Source organism: Apis florea, unplaced genomic scaffold (assembly GCF_048593485.1).
Source record: "Apis florea isolate Af1SG1 unplaced genomic scaffold, ASM4859348v1 contig_1615_pilon, whole genome shotgun sequence".
Taxonomy (NCBI): domain Eukaryota; kingdom Metazoa; phylum Arthropoda; class Insecta; order Hymenoptera; family Apidae; genus Apis; species Apis florea.
Window position 1 is genome coordinate 6,527,163 of NW_028256416.1, and position 19,235 is coordinate 6,546,397.

At 36.9% G+C, this 19,235-nt stretch overlaps 1 protein-coding gene across 10 annotated transcripts in view; it reads left to right on the plus strand.

Annotated features, from left to right (window-relative positions):
- The window catches only part of LOC100871989 (uncharacterized), a 53,782-nt gene that overhangs the window by 10,648 nt on the left and 23,899 nt on the right, over nt 1-19,235 (plus strand). For 2 of the 10 annotated variants that reach the window (XM_086904369.1, XM_086904375.1), the window contains exon 5: nt 9,801-12,733. The exons of 4 other annotated variants lie outside the window; for them this stretch is intronic. In XM_086904369.1, coding sequence (XP_086760495.1) covers nt 9,801-10,123 — 323 coding nt within the window. In that variant the 3' untranslated portion in view covers nt 10,124-12,733. Of the gene's footprint in view, nt 1-837; nt 3,165-3,225; nt 4,744-9,800; nt 12,734-19,235 lie in introns of those variants that run through there. 4 more of the 10 variants (XM_086904410.1, XM_086904416.1, XM_086904382.1 and 1 more) reach the window with 3 other exon arrangements.

The following is a 19,235-nucleotide window of genomic DNA, read 5'->3' on the forward strand; positions in this document are numbered from 1 at the left end:
CGCGTGTGTATATCAATTTGTACAAACGTATAAACATCGATGAAAGAAAATAGTAGCGAAACTTTTTTTTCTTGACAACAATTCGAAATCATTTTTATTTTCGAATATACCAGTTTCGAGAAATATTGCATTTATAAGCAATTCTTTTCCAACCAGGACTCTTCCGCTTGCGTTATTCTTTTAAACGAACCTCTTCTTTTACTTTTCATATCCTTTACTCTAGAATTTTTACTTTAGAATTCTTTTTTTTTTTTTTATTATTTTCATATTTCTTATTCTTTGTTCCCTTTTTTCTTTTTTTTTTTTTTTACTCTTTTCAATATTTTCTTTTTTCTCGATGTTGGTTTGTTCTCTTCGGTTGTGTGACAACGTGTTATGCCTAGCTTTGCGTTTTGAATTGTTATTCTTGATAATGATGAAATCGTAGGTGTGCGTTTTTCATTTATTTACTTATTTTTTTTTCTTTTTTGTTTCTATGACATGAATATTTATATATTTAGTTACAAGTAGGCATTTATAGACGTGTTATATTTTATATATATATATATACATTTTATATATATATATACATATTATACGAGTGTGGTGTTTTGTAATATCATCGTAATATTGATTGGAGAACGTTAATTGAGAGAATCCCCTCTTTTCTGCAACCTTTTTTTGACTTGATCGTAGAGTATGACTACATGAAAGGTATATACTACAGATTTATATATATATATATATATATATTTTCTATATACATATATATCTTATCATGAGTCTAGTAGAGATTGTCGGTAATCATTAATTAGTCGTCTAAGCAAATCTAATTGAAACGGGATCTTGTAATTCCAGGAACATCAGGAACTTGCAAAAAAGAGAAGGATATAAATAAAGAAAGTCAGTCGAAGCTAGAACACTCTAACCTCGGTACCGAGTGTTGTAAGCTTTGCGGCAAGAGCGTAGCGAACATAAAAAAACACATGAAATCGCATTTCCCCGATAAATATCAATGCCAAATATGCATGATATCATTAACGAGATCCGACAATCTGAAAAGGCATATTAAATTGAAGCATGGGATACGAGAGGGATCATTGATATCGCCGTTCATGCGTTTAGAGCACAAGCACTTTTTAGCGAAATCGGAACCGGCTTACCTAACCTAGAATTTTATACGTGCGCGCGCGAAATACGAACGGCGGAGAGTGATTACACGAGGCACGTGCGCATGCGTGCGCCCATATCGCGTGTTCGGCTGTATATTTATAATACACACGCATGCGCGTTAGAACATCTAACAAATATAAACGCGCGATATATGAACATCGGACAAAGAAAGCTGAGAAAATCGAGATACAACGTCGCGTAAAGTAATCGCGTCGCTCACGCGCGTGTTCCTTCAAATAAAACCGCTCTTCGTCGATTCATTTTCTTGTAATCTCGGCAATCAATTTTACTTTTTTTCTAATCACCGAGCGAATTATTGCGAGATATATCGCTCGTTTATTATTTAATTATCGTGTTTGAAATTTATCCCCGTAAGAAAATTCAATTATTTATTGTCGTCTAATAATTTAATATTTAAGAGTTCTATACTATTACTAAGGAAAGTAATAAGCGTATTATGGATGCGATCGTTCTTAAAAGAAACGATCTAGTATATTTTAATATTTTTTATATATATATATATATTTTTTTTTTAATACCAGTGTTCGTAAAATCGGACGAGCTCTAGATCTCAGAGTCAATTTCGAGTACAAAGAGTGGAAAAAAAAAAAAAAACTTATACGAAAGTGTCTCTTTTGAATCGTGTTCGTAGATACTACCTCCCACGTGTGTCTCGTGTCCCGCGTGTACACGCGATTCTTTTTTTTTTTTCTTTTAAATTCTTTCCTTCCTCGAGCAAGTAAAAGAATTCCATATCTTCGAATTTTCCTTCCCTGTCAAAAAATTACCGCTCTCACTGCTCTTTTCACTTGTGCACGCGACATATGGAATTGTTGAGTTTTTAACCGTACTGTTCATATTCTTGTTCATACTGAATTTCTCCAGCAAAGAGGAAACCTTCGAGATATTAGTCTTCGATTAGATAAAAGCGATACGTTCGGCCGACAAAATGTTGCGTGATCGACGTTGTTACCATCGATAAAAAGGATGATTTCCTCGAATTAACACACATCTCGGTCGAACGAATATCAATTTGTATCTACGGGTGTATCTTGTCCAGTTCCATATCCGTTTGTGTGCTATGTTGTACCGCGTAACTTTATATCTCGTAATGAAAGACTTGTTCCGCAGGACTGGAGGGAGGAAGATCAGTATTAAGTAACTATTTATATACCTATTTATAGATCTTATATTATATTATATTTATATTTATATACATACATACGTAGGTTGTGAAAGATGTCGAAGACTGAGTATATGAAACAAAAAAAGAAAAAAAAAAAAAAAAGAAAAGAAAAGAAAAAAAAAGAGAGAGAGAAAAAGAAATAATAATAATAAAAGAAACGCCTAATTCTCAGTGAGCCGGCGTGGCTCGTAATATAAAATAGTCATGATGAACTAGTCTCTGAGGCCCGAAGGCTCGTTGCAAAGAACGACAGACTTTTTTTAATAGAAATTTTTTTATGGTGCCTTTCCATTTTAAAGTACAATACTCGACTAATCAATATAATCGATATAACGGAATATATATATATATATCGATTATATATATATATATATATATACACACACATACACCATATAAATATATATAATATAATAGACAATGATTATATATCACCGTGTGTAATATGTAACGTGCGACCGGTTTCTTTTATCGACACTGCATGACACCTAATAAATCGAGCATCGATTTTTCTTCCTGGTGTTCGCGTGCCACGCACGAATACGAATATACAGAGAGTGGATCTAACGCACACGAGTTACGTATACATACATATACATATACGTGCAAAATAATACGTACTTTTACAGATACTGTGCCGCTACCTAGTGTGTTGTAATCCTTCTTCCCTCACTAGAGTGAATCTGATCGAAGTTGGGGAGGGGAAAAAAGAAGGGGGGGAGGAGGAGGGGATAGGGGATAGGGGTGTAAACTCAGGAAGAGTGGTGAAGCGGTGTCTCTCTCTCTCTCTCTCTCTCTCTCTCTCTCTCCCCCTTGGATCGTAGTATCACGTATCCGATGGCCGTCTTTTTTTTTTTTTTTCACACACGACTTTTCTCTATTTGCAGATACGACACTTTTAACCCCTCAGGGTACCGAGTGCGCGCCAATTACGTGCATTGAGAAAGTTAATCTGTCGGACTTTTTCGAAAAGCTGCCCTACACGTACACTAGCAAATGCAAACTGTGCGGTCGGATAGTGTCGAATCTAAAGAATCATTACTTGACCCACAATCCGGGGAATTACGTGTGCCCCCTATGCGGATGTCGTAGGACACGGCTGGATAATTTGAAGGGTCACATTAAACAGAAACACCCCGAAATACAGATACTGCAGAAGTCAAGCGGCAGCGGGCAGACTTGAGCAGAGAGTAATCGTTTATTAGTTTCTTGCCATTCCTTAATCCTCGTCATTTAATCTCCTCCCCTGTGTACAAAGGAGTGGTCGAGCGTTCGAGACGCTTTAACACGCCGTGATTTTTTTTTTTTTTCTCTATTAATTTTCTAATTGCTCGTATTTATAACGATATAAATATAATCCTCTTATATATCCCGATGGATAACTATTATAATTTTATAATATTAATTACGAATTATTTGTTTCCGAAAAAAATATGGAATTTTATCCAATTTACTTTACTTTATTAGGAATCACTTTTACGAGCGTGTTTTAATATTTACACGGTAGGAGAAACGTATTTAATTCCTTTTCTCACCGGTTGCGATTCTAAATCCTCGAACGCTCGCCGTTTCCCTTCACCACCCCGTTCACCACGGGCGGTGGCGCGGTCGAAGGTCGCGTTTCGTCTTTCCTTCGTGTCTCGTCAGTCAACGTGAAGCACCGTTCTCGTTCTTTTTGCAACGGCGTTCCGTATTCATCTTTGCGAATAGGCGCGAACGAGATTCGAACCGGCTCGAAAACGGTGATACGCTAGTCACGCAAACACGTTTGCAGGTATACGAGATTATATTGCGAGATTTCGACACGAGGCGAGGCGAAGGCGAAGAACGAGATCGCGAGATCCACGAGATCGTAACCTCGTAACTCCTTTATTTATTACTATTTTAGACGAGCGAATTTCCAACAGTTGTAAGATAGTTGGCCTAGATAAGTGTCCATCTGTAACGAAAATCTGAAAGTAAAAGGAAAAGTCGTTCTTGAAGAGGGTGTTAATTAAGAAAGTTTTATCTTTTTTTTATAAAATGAACAAATTAAAATTTTGTACAAATATAATATTCATATATAATCAACGCTGAAATTCTTTGCTCGAGTTTCTTCTTCTTTTTCTAATCGCAAAACGAAATGAAACTAAAACTTTCTTGCTTTCCTTTAAAGATACGATAATATCTTTGGAACGAAAGTCCGAAAATTTAAGGAGACACAGGTTGATATCCATCGATCTCGAGATTAATCTCACAATTTCCTGTCGTACTGTGAGGGAAACATTCGCAATATACGTCGTTGGATACAAGGGATCGTGTCACAATTCTCGCGTCGATCTTTGACCGAGAGAATTCCGCCACAGAGAATACGATTGATTTCCTCCGCATTGGACGATTGTCGGAGGAGAGATGGAAATTACCACCTTCCCTGTATATATATATATATATATATGGAGAGGGTTCTCGAGAACGTTTCACGGTTACACTATAAAAAGCGGTTCGTCGTTTTGCGAACCGACGGTTCGATCCTCGTTGCATTTAATCACACGGTGGCCCCTTCATTAACGTAATTATGCGCTTGTTCCTTTTTTGCGCCAGGGCTCGTCTTCTTGCATCGTACGGCCGACGGTCGATCGATCTCCTCTCCTTCGTCCAACTTCCTTCCGCGTTTCGTTTTATTTTTCCAACCCCTTGGCCTGTCGTCGAGGTTGGTTGGTTAGCTATGCGGGTCGAGTCGCCGCGAATTACCAGCTTAAATAACTTCTTTGTTCCATGCTCCTTCTGCAAAAAATATCCTTATAAATAGCGGCGTTTGTCGGGGGGAGGATTTGTTCCAGACTCGTCTTAATTTGATTAATAGGGATCGCTTGTTCTCTTCGGCTTAATCTCGCGGTAAAAGGAAATTTCGATCGTTTAACGTCGAGTTTATGCTCGGATATTGGAAAAATGGAGGAGGAGGAGGAGGAGGAGGAGGAGGCGAGAAAGTTTTCGTCCCGTTTATTCGGGTAATTGGAAGGTATCGATTTGTTATCGTGTTCTTTTTAAGAGGGAACTTAGAAGCGGTGAAATATTCGAATTGTTCGTAACACGTTTATTTATTGCTCGATGAAGTGGAAATTATTGGAAACTTTAGAGGGGGCAAGGGACGATTCTCGTAAATTTGTTGATTTTACGGTTATGGAAGTTGCCGGTGTCGATTGGTGAGCCGAAAGAGGGAAACTCGAGAGTTTTGGAAAGATCGATCGGTTATGGTTGTCGGTTATCCTCTCTGGAAAAATTTTAGACGAATAATCATCCGATAATTATTCGCTTCGATTTGCTTGCTTCGATGACCTTGACCTTGATCATATATCGCCAAGGACGTGTCACGTATCATTACATTCCGTGTAACGAGTTTTCGTTATTTATTTTTTTTTTTATCGCGATGATTATTCGATATATTCAATACTTTATTTCCTTTCGAAATTATGAAATTTTAATCCAATTTAAAGAGAGTTCTTCCGGAGCAGGAAGAGTTTCAAAAAAATTAATCCTACAATTCTGAACGATCCACCATCCATCTTAAAATAATTTTGCACGAAGTACCACAACTTTAATACTCTTACCATATATTAAAAGTTTTTGCTGTTAGCATAACATAATGTTTATTCTTCTCAAATTATCAGAAACTTGCAGATATTCCTGTTTTAAATCTAAACTATATTTAACGTTTAAATTTGATCCGGCAACATGTTCACCAACTCTCGATTAAATTCGTCCAAGAAAAATTCATAAATTTCTTTCGTATTAAATTATCATATATATTCACAAAACCCAATTTCATTCTCTCGAAGGATGAATCTCTTCAACTTTATTTCGATCAAATTAATTGATTCGTTACACAACTCCTTTTTCTTCCATCAACTTTTTTTATTCTCCTCAAGTTACCACTATCCACATCTATATACACAGAGAATTGCTCTCGCGATCTCTCGTTTCGACTAATATTCGCTTCCATTGCAGTTCATCGATCCCGAGCAAAGCGTTTTCATACGAGTTTGCACTGCGAATATTATCGTCGATTGTTTAACGTGATAAAAAAGAATCTGATAAAAAAGAAAGAAAAAACCGTCACTGCCAATTTGCCGTGAAAAGAAAGAGAGAGAGAGAGAAAGAAAGGAGGGGGTAGAAAATGACATAGCAGTGGAAGAAACTGGCAGTAACGGTAAGAAGAGGAAGTCCTTTTCGCGATAAGCTTCTTAAAGGCATACCTTCTCGCCCTTATTACAGGGGCGTACTTCACGGATGAACGGTTGGGGTACCGGTGGAGCTTGCTCGATAAGAGGATCGCCATTGCAAAGAGTTTCGTTTTCTCGAACGCACGACAAGAGGCTTTCGCCTTTCGTCTCGCTTTAAATTCCGCCTAGCTTAGCCAATGGGGCAGAAAACTCTTCGAAACTGCGTGTCTTCGAAACTGCGATAGCATCGAGAAAGAGAGAGTCGATTCTTCTTTTCTTCTCCTCCACTTTCTATCGAAAGAAGTACCAGCAGACGAATGATTCTCGCCTTACCGAACTTTCGAGTTCGCCTCTTCCTTTAAACTTCTCGTTTTCTCGCTCGACGAAATCCGAGGTGACGGGATATTAGAAACGACACTGGAGCTTTGTTCGAATATGTTTGTTTCTCGAGGCATTAACAATGGCGCCGCGCTCGACTTCCGGCCGCGACTCTTGGAGAACCTCTCCCCGTGCATTATTCCGCGAAGTTGCCGCGGGTAATATCGCGCGGATTTTTCCGCCCGTGAGGAAAAGTTTCGCGGATTTTTATTCAACCGCCGGCGTGAAATACGATTTTTCTCGGTTTTTAACCCGGGAAGTGCCCCCTCGCGGAATTAATTCCGTTGGAAACGGTGTTTGGGAATGGTGGGCGAAGATAGTTCTCATAGATCGAAAGGTACACGTTGCTCGAGCGTTGTTTTCTAGTGTTTTTTAAAGATTTTAAATTAAGAAGGATATTTAGGTTAGATGGATTTTAGATTTTAATTGGAGAGAAGGAGAAAAGAGAGAAGTTGGTTATTAATGGAGGTTAATAAGTGAGTGGGCGCAGGATGGATGCAGGTAAAAAAAGTTTTACGAACTGATTTCAAATTGCTGTCGAGAAAGGGGTGAAAACGATAAAATATGACGTTTATAATAATAAATTACAGATATAGATAACCAAGGGTTAATTGAGATAGATGGTCGGCGCGGGATGGAATTGTCTCGTTTCAAAGCTTTCATCCTGTTCCCAATAGCGATTTAGCTAGACTTAATGCAATATTTAATGGATTACTAATCTCTTTGAAATACCGCGTCATATTTGGATCGTGAATTATTCAAATAGGGAGCATCGCTCGTATAATGTACATTTGCTCGAACGAAACGTTTAAACGCGTTAAAATCGTTCGCACGATACGAGATTTGGATTTGATTTCGCGCGCGTGTTGAATTCTCAGAGTAACGATCGTCTTCTTTTGACCCACGGCCATTACGGGCAAAGTGATGACGCTGATGAAATCGTATCGTATCTCGTAAAATCTGACGATACGGAAAACGTTATTTTACTCGAAAGATCGAATATCGCAGATACGACGTGGGTATTATTAAGTTTTTAACGAATTTAAATAATTGCAATATATCATGGTAATTAAGATATTTATAGAGTTGTATTTCTTACCGACAATATCGCTTCTTGATCAATTTATTAAAATGGTAAAATATCTATTATAATTTTATAAGATATTTTTCTAGAAGAAATATTTTAAAAATAATTTTGTAATTTTGAGGTTTTTTACTTTTCTTTACTTGCTTTATAATTTGCAAGAAACATTATTAGAATAAATTCTAAATTCTTACAAGATAATGTATTTTTAATGTGTCGAAGTAGCTTGATCACAGTTTTTACACTTACTGTCGTGAGATCATCACTGTCATAACAATTCTATTTCTAGACTTCGTGAGTCATTTCTAACGTGATATTTCATTTGCTTAACAGAGATAAAATTCAACTTGCAAAAGATTAACGAAATACTGGATAGATTTACTTTCGAGACGAGAAATTTCGAAGAAATAAATTCGATCACTCATTCCCCAAATCCAATTCCTTTGCCAAAAATTATTTCATCTCGCATATCGTATCGTCCAAACGGTAGCAAATTCCGTATCGAATTGTATCGCACGATTCGAACGATTATTGCAATTTAAACGATCGATCCCTCGGTTCGGTTACCCCTTTTGTTTGCGCTCGCCCAACACCTCGAGCGTGTCATTATTTTCTTTCCGTAGATCGCGCGATCAATCAGCGTTAGTTATTGGCTTCTCTCCACACCGATTATTCCTCGACCTATACGTTATTCTATAGGGTGGCCCACCCCGTAACGTACATACACGAAGCTACGTACGCCTGGCCTCGAAATTTACGGATTCCTGGCATGAGATGGTGAAATTATATTTATCCTCACCCCCATACATTCCGAGTTTCGCGCTAGATAAAGCAAGACACAGTGGCTCGGATGTTTTTCAGGCATTAAAAATGAATTGGTCGTGCCAGGAAAGCTTTTAACCGACCTTCCCCCTCCCCGCGCAGAGCTTACGAGTTATATCCACGACTTCCTCTTATCCTAATTTTATCGTACGAGCAACTCTAAATTTCAACCTTTATAGCTTCTAAACAAGTCGATAAGTCGTTCCAATCGTCCAAAACGAAAACGAATCCTTCCCTCCCCTCCCTCCAGCAGCAACTGTGAATTTTCATCCCTCTTCTTCCCTCGATAGATAGAATCGCTTTTATTCGCCTCTCCTTTTCACCGTTCTCCACCTGGTGACAGGGAACGAGGGATGAAAAACGTGTGCAGGGTTTCAGCCGTTGTTCGAGGGGGTTCGAAAACTAATATCCTGAAATAGTTTCCGCTATGACGGAATTGTTACGATTGTACCACGTTCAATCCACGCTCCATGTATCATCATACCCCCTTATATCCATGCACAAACACACGCGGCCAACCGTAGCTACTACACACGTAGAGAAGAGATACGAGAGAGAGAGTGAGAGAGAGAGAGAGAGAGAGAGAGAGAGATAGCCCATACTCACCGATCTTCTTCGACTCCAAGTTTCTGCCATCCTTAACGGATCGTCTCGCGTCTTCCATCCATAACTCTACTTCTCCCTCTCTCTCTCGCTCTCTCGCCCATTCTAATTCAGCGCACAGCGCAGTTGCCAAGAAACCGTAACTCGTTGATCGATGTTGTCGTATGCAAATTGTATCGTAAAAATTCTTTCTTGTCGTCGAAAAATCATCCCAAAAATAGTGGATCCATCCTTTTTCTTCTCTCTCTCTCTCTCTCTCTCTTTATACCCTCCCCTTGCACGTTGATCAATCACCACATAGTGCTCCCTCCCCTTCTCTCTCTCTCTCTCGCTCTCGCTCTCTCTCTTTCTCTCTCTTTCTCTCTCTCTGTTACAGCGTTGGCCAGTGGTGTCTCACTGGGGAAGAGAGAGGGGGTTGCGCCCCGCAAGGTCAGAGTTCCAGCTGCCCTGCTGTGGATGCCTCCGCCCTTTCGACCCTCTCCGAGCCGAGGAATACGACTCGTGCAGAGAGGGTGCAGAGACGGGCGGCGGTGTGCTAGGCGGTGGTGGTGTGCTCCTGGCACTGCTGGTATACCGGGTGTGTGCCGGTTCGTTGGCCATCGCCGCGATATGTTTGTCCGGATAGCCCGGGAACCTCGTCGGGCTTCTCGTTCCCGACTGCGTGCAGCTGCCTCCATTGTGGCGCAAGTCGGTCACTAACCGGCCGGCTTAACCAGCGTAAGATTCGCCACCTCGCCCTGGAATTATTCCTCCCTCCCCTCCCCTCCTTCCTGTGTATGTATACACGGGTGTGTGTATACCGGGCGGCCACCAAAATGCAATTTTTGGTATTCCGTTCTCTCTTAGGAAGAGTCGATAAAATGTGGTGATGGTCCACGTGAGTTGGTGTAAAAAAAAAAAAAAAAAAAAAAGAAAAAATTAATTTTTCACGTAATGTTTTTCGGTAATGTCGGTCGTTCCTCGGATAAGCAATAATTGCGAAGGTTAATTTAATCGATATGGTATGAATAAAGATCGAAGATAAAAGATTGCTTTGTTATTAAATACCGAGAGAAAGAAATTAGAACGTTGCGTCATTTAAAGAGAACGGAATACAGTATCGATATTTCGTCATATATATATACACGAATAATACGAAGACATCTAGTCCAGTCGTTCCAGGACCGTCCGAGAGTTTCTTCGGTTCTCTTCGCCTTATGCCGGCCGAAGTACAAAAGCTCGTTCAAATTCGCGACAGCTGTACCCATATATATATATATATATATATACACTTTGAACTTTCTCGAAAGAAACTTTTCTCGAAAACTTTTTCGCACAAGATACACACAAGTTGCCCGATAACATCATCGATTTCTTACGAGAACGTAAATACTCCCTCCTCCGATACTCCCTTCCCTTTGTATCGAAATTTTTACGATGAAAAATACGAAAAAAAAAAAAAAAAAAAAAAGAAAGAAAAGAAGAGAATAGAAATACGAAATACAAATTCGCCTCCCTTATAAACGGTCTGATACCGAGCGCGGAATCGGATCGGTGATATCGGTCCATCCGGATCGCCATTAGGGGGCGGACCAGTTTCCTTCGATTCCATTGTATCCAATATCGTTTGGAACGAGTAAATTCAGGTGCATACTCTCAAAGAAGCTTGGTACGATCGAATCCGAGCCGAGATAGGCTAGGCTTCCCTTCCCTCCTCTCCTCTCCTCTTCATGATCGGTGTCCCCACGGTGGTATTTTTCCAGGCTGGCCGGAAAGTATCCACGGGTTAGAAAAGTTTCTCGCGGAAATAAGGGAATGAAACAAAAGGGATCGGGTTTGAATGACTTCATCTCCCTGCGCGGCGATCTCGCGGAGAACCGCACGCCCACCCAGCTTCGTTCAATCGGAATACAGGTCATTTCGTCGAGCTCCTATTCCCCCCCCCTCTCTCTCTCTCTCTCTTTTGCCTGATTAGCTAATGCAGCCGGGGAAAAGTCGCGATAGCCACTTCGGGAGTTTCGCTATCCGTATCACTGTGGCCGGCCCATTCGTGCCCTAGATATGCCAGTTTTCCAAACGTGCTCGCCTCCAGCTTCTTTTCGAAGGTGCTCTCCTCTTCGGTCGATCGATCTTCGGCGAACAAACGCCTCCACCACGTGTGCACCATATCCCATAGATGAAAGAGTCTTTGGAGTTACATTTCCTCGGATCCTCCATGCGATTAAATGCCCGTATCAGCGGCCCGTTGCCTCTCTATCAATCTTTCATTCCTTTGCCAGCATTTCCATTTCCATCGTGGCTACATTATAGGGCTTTTATTACAGGTGGATAAAATCGGTGAATAAAAAATTCGATAGTTCGGATCATCGTGTAGTTTGTCATTCTCGAGATTGGTGAAGAGATTTTGCGAAACGATTGTGCCTCTCTCTCTCTCTCTCTCTCTTTTTTTAAACAGAATAACGGAAGTCAATTTCGCAAACTGACGTCAAATCGTTAAAACTTAAAACTTTTTAGCCTCCGTTTGACTTTCGATTCGGTTCATTTATTATTGTGAGGGAACATTGACAGATAATTGATGCCCACCTATGAAACAAATACAGCGAAAGATCTAATACGATTACTTCCTTTCCTCTGAAAATAGAAGGCGAGAAGTGTATCGATTGGTGGTTGTGGAGATGTGTATATGGTGGAACGATATTAAGCAGAGTCGAAGAGGCTGCGTGTTTAGACAGCATCTCGGGATGCTGGATCACGTTCATTAGAATGATTACAGCACCGTATAATCTATCTCGAAGATCTTAAACTTGATTCGCCTATTATACACGCATAAGTAATTTATGTGAAATATTATATTTTACGATCTCGACCAAGAACGACTTTTCCTTTTAACGATTTAAAGCCGGATTAAATTCGACATTATCACTTTTAACACAGGCAGATATCGTCGCACATCAAATTCCCTGATAGAAAAAAAAAAAAAGAAAAAAAAAATAACGTGCCATAAACCGCCCGTCTGTCTGCACCAGCGTTAGATTATCTTTATCGCGATACGAGATATTTAAAAAAAACCGTCGTGAAGAAACACATACATACACACCCACACACATATGCACACACTCGATGTACCTAGAAATTAGAAATTCCTAATCTAGAAATAATAAAAACTAGCTGTTAATAAAGCGACAAGGATTTTTTCGAAGAGGATGATAACGAAATATAATGAAATATATATATATATTTACAAGAATATAAATATATATATACATATACTGTAATATTTTTGTACTGAACAGATTTTGTGAAATAAATAACATGATGATTCAAAGCCAATTCAAACCGTGGACCACGGGTGTGTACTTTATCGCACGGCGGGGATTACACATCGCTCGATACGGTTGTAAAAACACCTCCATCTAGCCTGCCGCTATTTTTGGGAAGGGCTGGGATAAAGAGGAGGAGGAGGAGGAGGAGGAGAAAGGATGGGGGAATGGGGGGAGGAAAAATATAATAAAAGATTGATAATAAAGGAGACGTGCAAAAGAGGGGGATGTTGTGCTTCGTGGTCGATGCGGTTCGACGAGCTACGCTGTTGACGAGATGCTACACGTTCTTTCGATGATTTTTTTTTTTTTTTTTTTTACGGAGGAAAAAAAGAGCCGATCGATCTAATCTATCATTTATTATTTTTATTTATTTATTTTTTATCTTATCTACTTTCCTCTTTTAGATTATTCATATATATATATATATATGTACACGCACTTTTTTTTCTCTTTTTGGAAAAAGAGGAGATTCTCGTTTCAGTCAGGAGGGCAGGAGATTATGTACCATCTCTTCTCGATACGCAGCTGCTTCTCCTGTATTTTCCTCGTTTTCAGTGTCAATTAATCTCTCTCTCTCTCTCTCTCTCTCTCTCTCTTTACACATACATCTCTCAATGCTCTGTTTCACTGTCTCTTTGTTTCTCTCTCTCTCTCTCTCTCTCTCTCTTTTCTTATTCTCTCTTTATACACATATACATATATATATATATCTGTGTATTCGGGAACACAACTGCCTCCCACATCATGCCTTTGTCGTTCATCCGAGAAAGGATCAGTCAATGTAACCAGCAACTCATATTGCTAACGCATATTATCAGCAGATAGTCTAACAAAATGTCTAACCGAGAATATATATCATTCACTAACACAAAACGTATCGTATTATCGGATCTGCGAGTACGCATATTACTCGTTACTGATAATAGGTCGCGTTTTGATAGAGATGTGGTGAGCCATCTTCGCGGGAAATTTATATTCGGAGAAAATGTGGAGAGAGATCTATATCCAATGATTTGTAATATAAAGATCTGAAGGGAGAGATACGATAAGTCACTTAGAGGGATAATTTTAAAGGTTAATATTTTTCTTTGAGCTCCACTCTGTTGAGCAATTTAGAAAAATATTGAAAATTAATTTTATTATATAGGTAATTGTCGATAAAATTATTATTATTATTATTATTATTATTTAAAAAACTTCGTGTATAATAATTTATTTTTAAAAGATTTATATTTATAGATTTAATAGGTTTTATTATTATTATTTATTTATTTTTTATTTTTTTTTGACTACTTTAAGTATGGCTTTATCAGTAGATCCAAGTTTTATTTAATTTTTGTTATTCTATTAATTATCGTCGACCATTAATCGTCTAGATAAAAAAATCCATTTAAATGGATAGTTAAAATAATCCATTTTAGCCATCAAGTTAAAGTAATATTTTTTTTATCGTATATTCTCGATGCAATTCTTTGACAAGGGACTAAGAAAAATAGAAATCTCAAATTGGAATTGTCGGTTAATCTATTAACATATTTATTCACGACTGATCGAATCTCTACCAATCGTCGCATATGCTAACAAGTAATACTTTATATATAGCTATTTAACATATATAATATATAATTTGAATTGAACGTATGCATAGGATAAAAATATACGAATTGATTCTAAATTAAACTATTTAAATCCGATGTTTATGTTAATTAGAAAAAAGAAAAAAGAGTTAAGTCGAACTTAATTATGATAATTTTTTCGAATAATTTAATTTTGATTAGTTTATTATTTAAAGATTCCTTGTTTTTTTTCTATTTATCTCAGAAATTGCTCCATTGATTTTATATATTCTTATTCTTATTTCATATTAATATTTTTTATTATGAAAACGTATTTTAACTGTTGTTCTAAAAATAATAAGAGAAAAGAGATGTAATAAAATTGTTTACAATTTTTACACAATTTTTAATCTTGAATTCTAACATGGAATAATTTCGATATTGAATATTAAAAGAGAAATAAATATTTTTGAAAATATTCAAATAAAACACGAATTAATTAAATTATCCACAGTAAATTAATTTCATTTATTTCTATCTAAAAATCAATAAAAAAAATATCTAATTTAAAAGTTTAAAATAGAACATCTCTCGTAACTCTTTTTAATAATTATCGATCAATATTAATTTTAACTTCACGATAAATATATACATATATACATATTCCATAAAATTAAAAAAAAAAAAAAACTGATTGGAATTGAAAATTTGATTTCTCTGTAAACGTGTTTCCCATACATTGTACGAAGTCATTTATCTCGAGCGATAGCATCGAAGGGCGCGATGCTTATCATTCAAAAGAAGAAGCGAGAGATGCTCTGCACTTTTCACGATCTTAAAAGATGATCTCGTTCCACATTTTCGAGTTATTTTTTCTAAAAAAAAAAAAGAAACCATTTTCCTCTCGTGCATCTGTTATCATGAAGAGGCCACCGTTATCAATACTATATACATATATATATATATCTATATTTATATACGTGTACATATACATCAAAGTGTGCAAAGGAACAAGGTTGTAGAAGATTCTTTCACAACGAGCACGACGAACGTCGAGCGAATCGACGTTTAAACTGTATTCCGCTGCAGCTCCTCTACGCAACCTCGTTTGTGCACCTCGTCGAAATGAAAACGTGCTCGTCGAAAATCAGATTTTATTGAAAATCGAAGCCAGCTGCGGAACGTCAAAAGTTTTAACGTCTTTGAACGCTCTCGCTCCCTCCCCCTTTTTTCGCCTAACGTTCCTCCCTTGAGTTCTCCCCCCTCCCCCCTCCCAAACCACTCCTCTCGCTTCCCTCCCCTTCCCACCCCTCCCCTCCTTTCTCCTTTCACCCCTTTTCGCCTCCACCATCCCTTGAACCATCCCTTTTCCCCATCCAACCGATCGATCCTGAACCAAATCGACCTTTCACCTTTTCACCATAAACGTCTGTTATCTAACGTGTCACGAAAATATTATTTAAATTGTGTATCGTTAATCGGGGACAGAGGTGGTAGCGTGAATACAGCTAGAGATCGATACGTCCGACTCGACGTGCAATCGTTTTATCGACACCAGATATTCACACGTGCGCTCTCTCTCTCTCTCTCTCTTTCTCTCTGTTTTTCTCTCACTCATTCATTCGCTCACACGTACACACATGCGGTGTTTGCATTCGTTGTACGAAAGGGAAGAGGGTGATTCTTATTTTGTAGGCGGTAAAAGTGGCGGAAGTGAGGCATATGGATTTTGCATTTTGTAAAATTTTAGTTTTTTCTTTTCTTTTTTTTCTTTTTTTTTTTGAGAAGAACGACTTTGGAAAATTAAATATTAAATTTTATTAATTATAGCTTGAAAGTTATTATTATTTTCATTCTTTGGATGAATAGAAATTTTATGGAAAGGCTCGTCTAGATAGAAGATATTAATTTCGATCTTTCGCAATCTTTTTGAATATTTCATATATTTTATTTTTATTTTTTTTTATTTTTATTTTAAGGATTTATTTATTACCATAGAAAAGGATTTTATATCACGAGAAAATTTACGATACATTTTGTTATGGAAGTTGAAGCTATTTTTAAATCCAATCTTCGCTTGTACGTAGACGACACGTGCTTGCGGATAATAAACCACGATATCACGGTTCGTATACAATATCTATGAATAGTATATGCAAAGTGTCTACGCGCATGTCTAGGCTGTCCATATCTTACAGAACTCTGCGAACTATTCTCTCTGCGGTTATTCAGAAACCTTCTATAAGAATATGTTTGCGGACAATATATTTCTATATCTGGACGAATCTTTTTAATCCTATTACGTCTTCTATTTTCAATTCAATTGTGTTTTCTCATTAAGAAGATTAAAAAAATATGATAATATAGTTGTTAATGCAATTTTAATTACACGATAAAGTTTTTTTTTATTTTTTAATATCTTTTTGATTATTGCAATGACGAGACTAGATAAGATAAATAAATTCAACGATTAAATATTAACTTTTCGCTTGAATATAGATCTTTATATATACACTATTATTTCTATTCTCGTCGGTAACTGTAAGTCAATATCGCAATTTGTTTTCTATCGTTCACATTATTTTATTTATTTAATCAACTCTTGCTACTAATTTCTTTCAATTTGAATTACATCTATTCCATTTAATGTCATTTTCTTTAATACAAATACATTATTATCGTGTATATATGTATAAAATAGAATTTTATTAAGTGTATTAAATTACGTAAATCTATCGATAATTCTATAACAAAGAATTCGAAGTTATATTTCCAAGTCATTTTTCTCAGGAGAAAAAAAAAAAAAAAAAAAAAGAAAAAAACAAAGCCAAAAACTTTATTCCACATGTATAAACTGCGAATTTTTACTTATTATAAAAAATATTAAATACATTAATATTAAAAACAAGTACAAAGTATTATTTAATATATAAAAATAACATTCAGGGGATCAATGTATATATGTTTTATAAAAAAGTATGAATTTTAATCGACATCCACATTTTCCTTCCCAATCGTATCGCGATTGTAGCGACATCTAACGCGTACACAAGCAAATTATATGCATTTACACAGGTGTGTATTACACGTGCACGCATCTTGTGTTACACGAACGTGTTGCTACAGGCACGTTCGTGGTTTACGCTGTTTAAAATGGAGTCACTACACGCTTGGAATCATAATATGTATTTTGGAAAATAAAAAGATCACTCGTTCCCGTTATCGACACCGATACACACACTTTGAATCATGTGAAACGCGAAAACTGTTTAAATGTTTGAGAAAACATTGATCGGTCTCTGAGATCAGACTCTCCTTCTCTCTCTCTCTCTCTCTTTCTCTCTGTCTGTCTGTCTCTCTCTCTCTCTCTGTCTCTCTCTATCTATTGTCTGGATTTCCTCCACGGGACTTTATTTTTACAGATCATAGAACACCTCGAATGTAGTCTTACCAGCCTTGCGGTTTAGCGATGGGATCGAGCATGAATCAATTTAACGGTTGAACACCAATTTGATAGAACCGGATAATATTTCAGGAGTTTAATGTTCCTCGACTCAGTGAACTGGTAATATTCGAACCTTGTTATATGGAATGAATAATTTGTTGTTAAGAAAGAATTATTGAATGATATTGAAAATAAATTAGGAGATTCAAGAATATATTTCAACTTTGAGAATTTTCGACGTAATTAATAATGAATCTATCGAATAAGTTTGCTTTTCTGATTACGTTTTAAAGTTTATTTCTGTGTTTGAATTATTTTTTTTTTTTTTACACGGAAAGTCACTTTTTTCGAAACACGTACCGAAATAAATATAATAAAAAGTTGAGTAACGAGTTCTAATTAATGATCATATGAACATACAATTAATACAAGGTTGGAACGTATCCAAAAATTCTTATCAAATTTCTCATATTGTTCGTTATCATCAACTCGCGAGAGACTCGAACCCATCGCTACCCGCCTTCACGCAGACCTCATCAACGAATAACAATTCTTTTCATACGGCCGTTACCGCGCAATAAATAGCTGCCGCCTGTTCATTCGATGCAGCATCCGTGCAAACATTCTGGTGAGATAATTTCACCAATGTGTCCCTCGACGTCGTTGCAAAAACGAACCCGACACTGGGAGGGAGGTGTTCTGTGTGTCACCAGGTTGGGAAGTTGGCAACTATATTAATCATTCGGTTCAGTCGCTTAGAGAGTACTCCATCACACGTTAGGCCGATCCTGAATTTATTCAAGATTGCGAGTGTATTATTGCATACGACAACGAATCTTATTTCACGATTATTATTATTATTATTATTATTTTATTTTATTTTTTTTTTTTTTTTTACTCCTTTATTCGGTTTTCTTCTATTTTCTATTTTTACTCGGATGAAAGTTTTATATTTTATATGTCGTGTATTTATTTATAATTGATTATTAACCAGCAATCAATCATCCGAATTAATTTATTTTGGAGAGCTCGCTTTGCCTACGCACAGAATTTGTAGCAAACTTGTACACGTCACCCGTCATGCATTTTCTTGTTAATTGCACTGGTTTGGAAGTTTGAACGATCGTTTCTTTTTTTTTTTTTTTTTCCTTTTTTCTTTCTTTCTTCTTCTTCTTCTTTTTCTTTTACAGAGAACTTTTTTTTTTACGCAAAAGTAAATGTGTGTTGCACTTAATCCCGATGTACAGTCAGTCCTTTCATTTATGCGACATAATATGATTGTTTTCCTTCTTGTTCCTTTCCCCCTTTCCTCTTTTTTTTTTTATTATTATTTTATACTTTTATATTTATGTTGTAAATAAGAGGAAGAACACAGGTGGTAATTAACGCGGAATTGTGTTGTCGTGATAAAATTTTTAATTGGTTCGTTTCGATAAATAGATTAATGTAATGGAGTGTTCTCTAAGCTCTTTAATGATTTGAAAAATTTTAAATTAAATATGATTGAT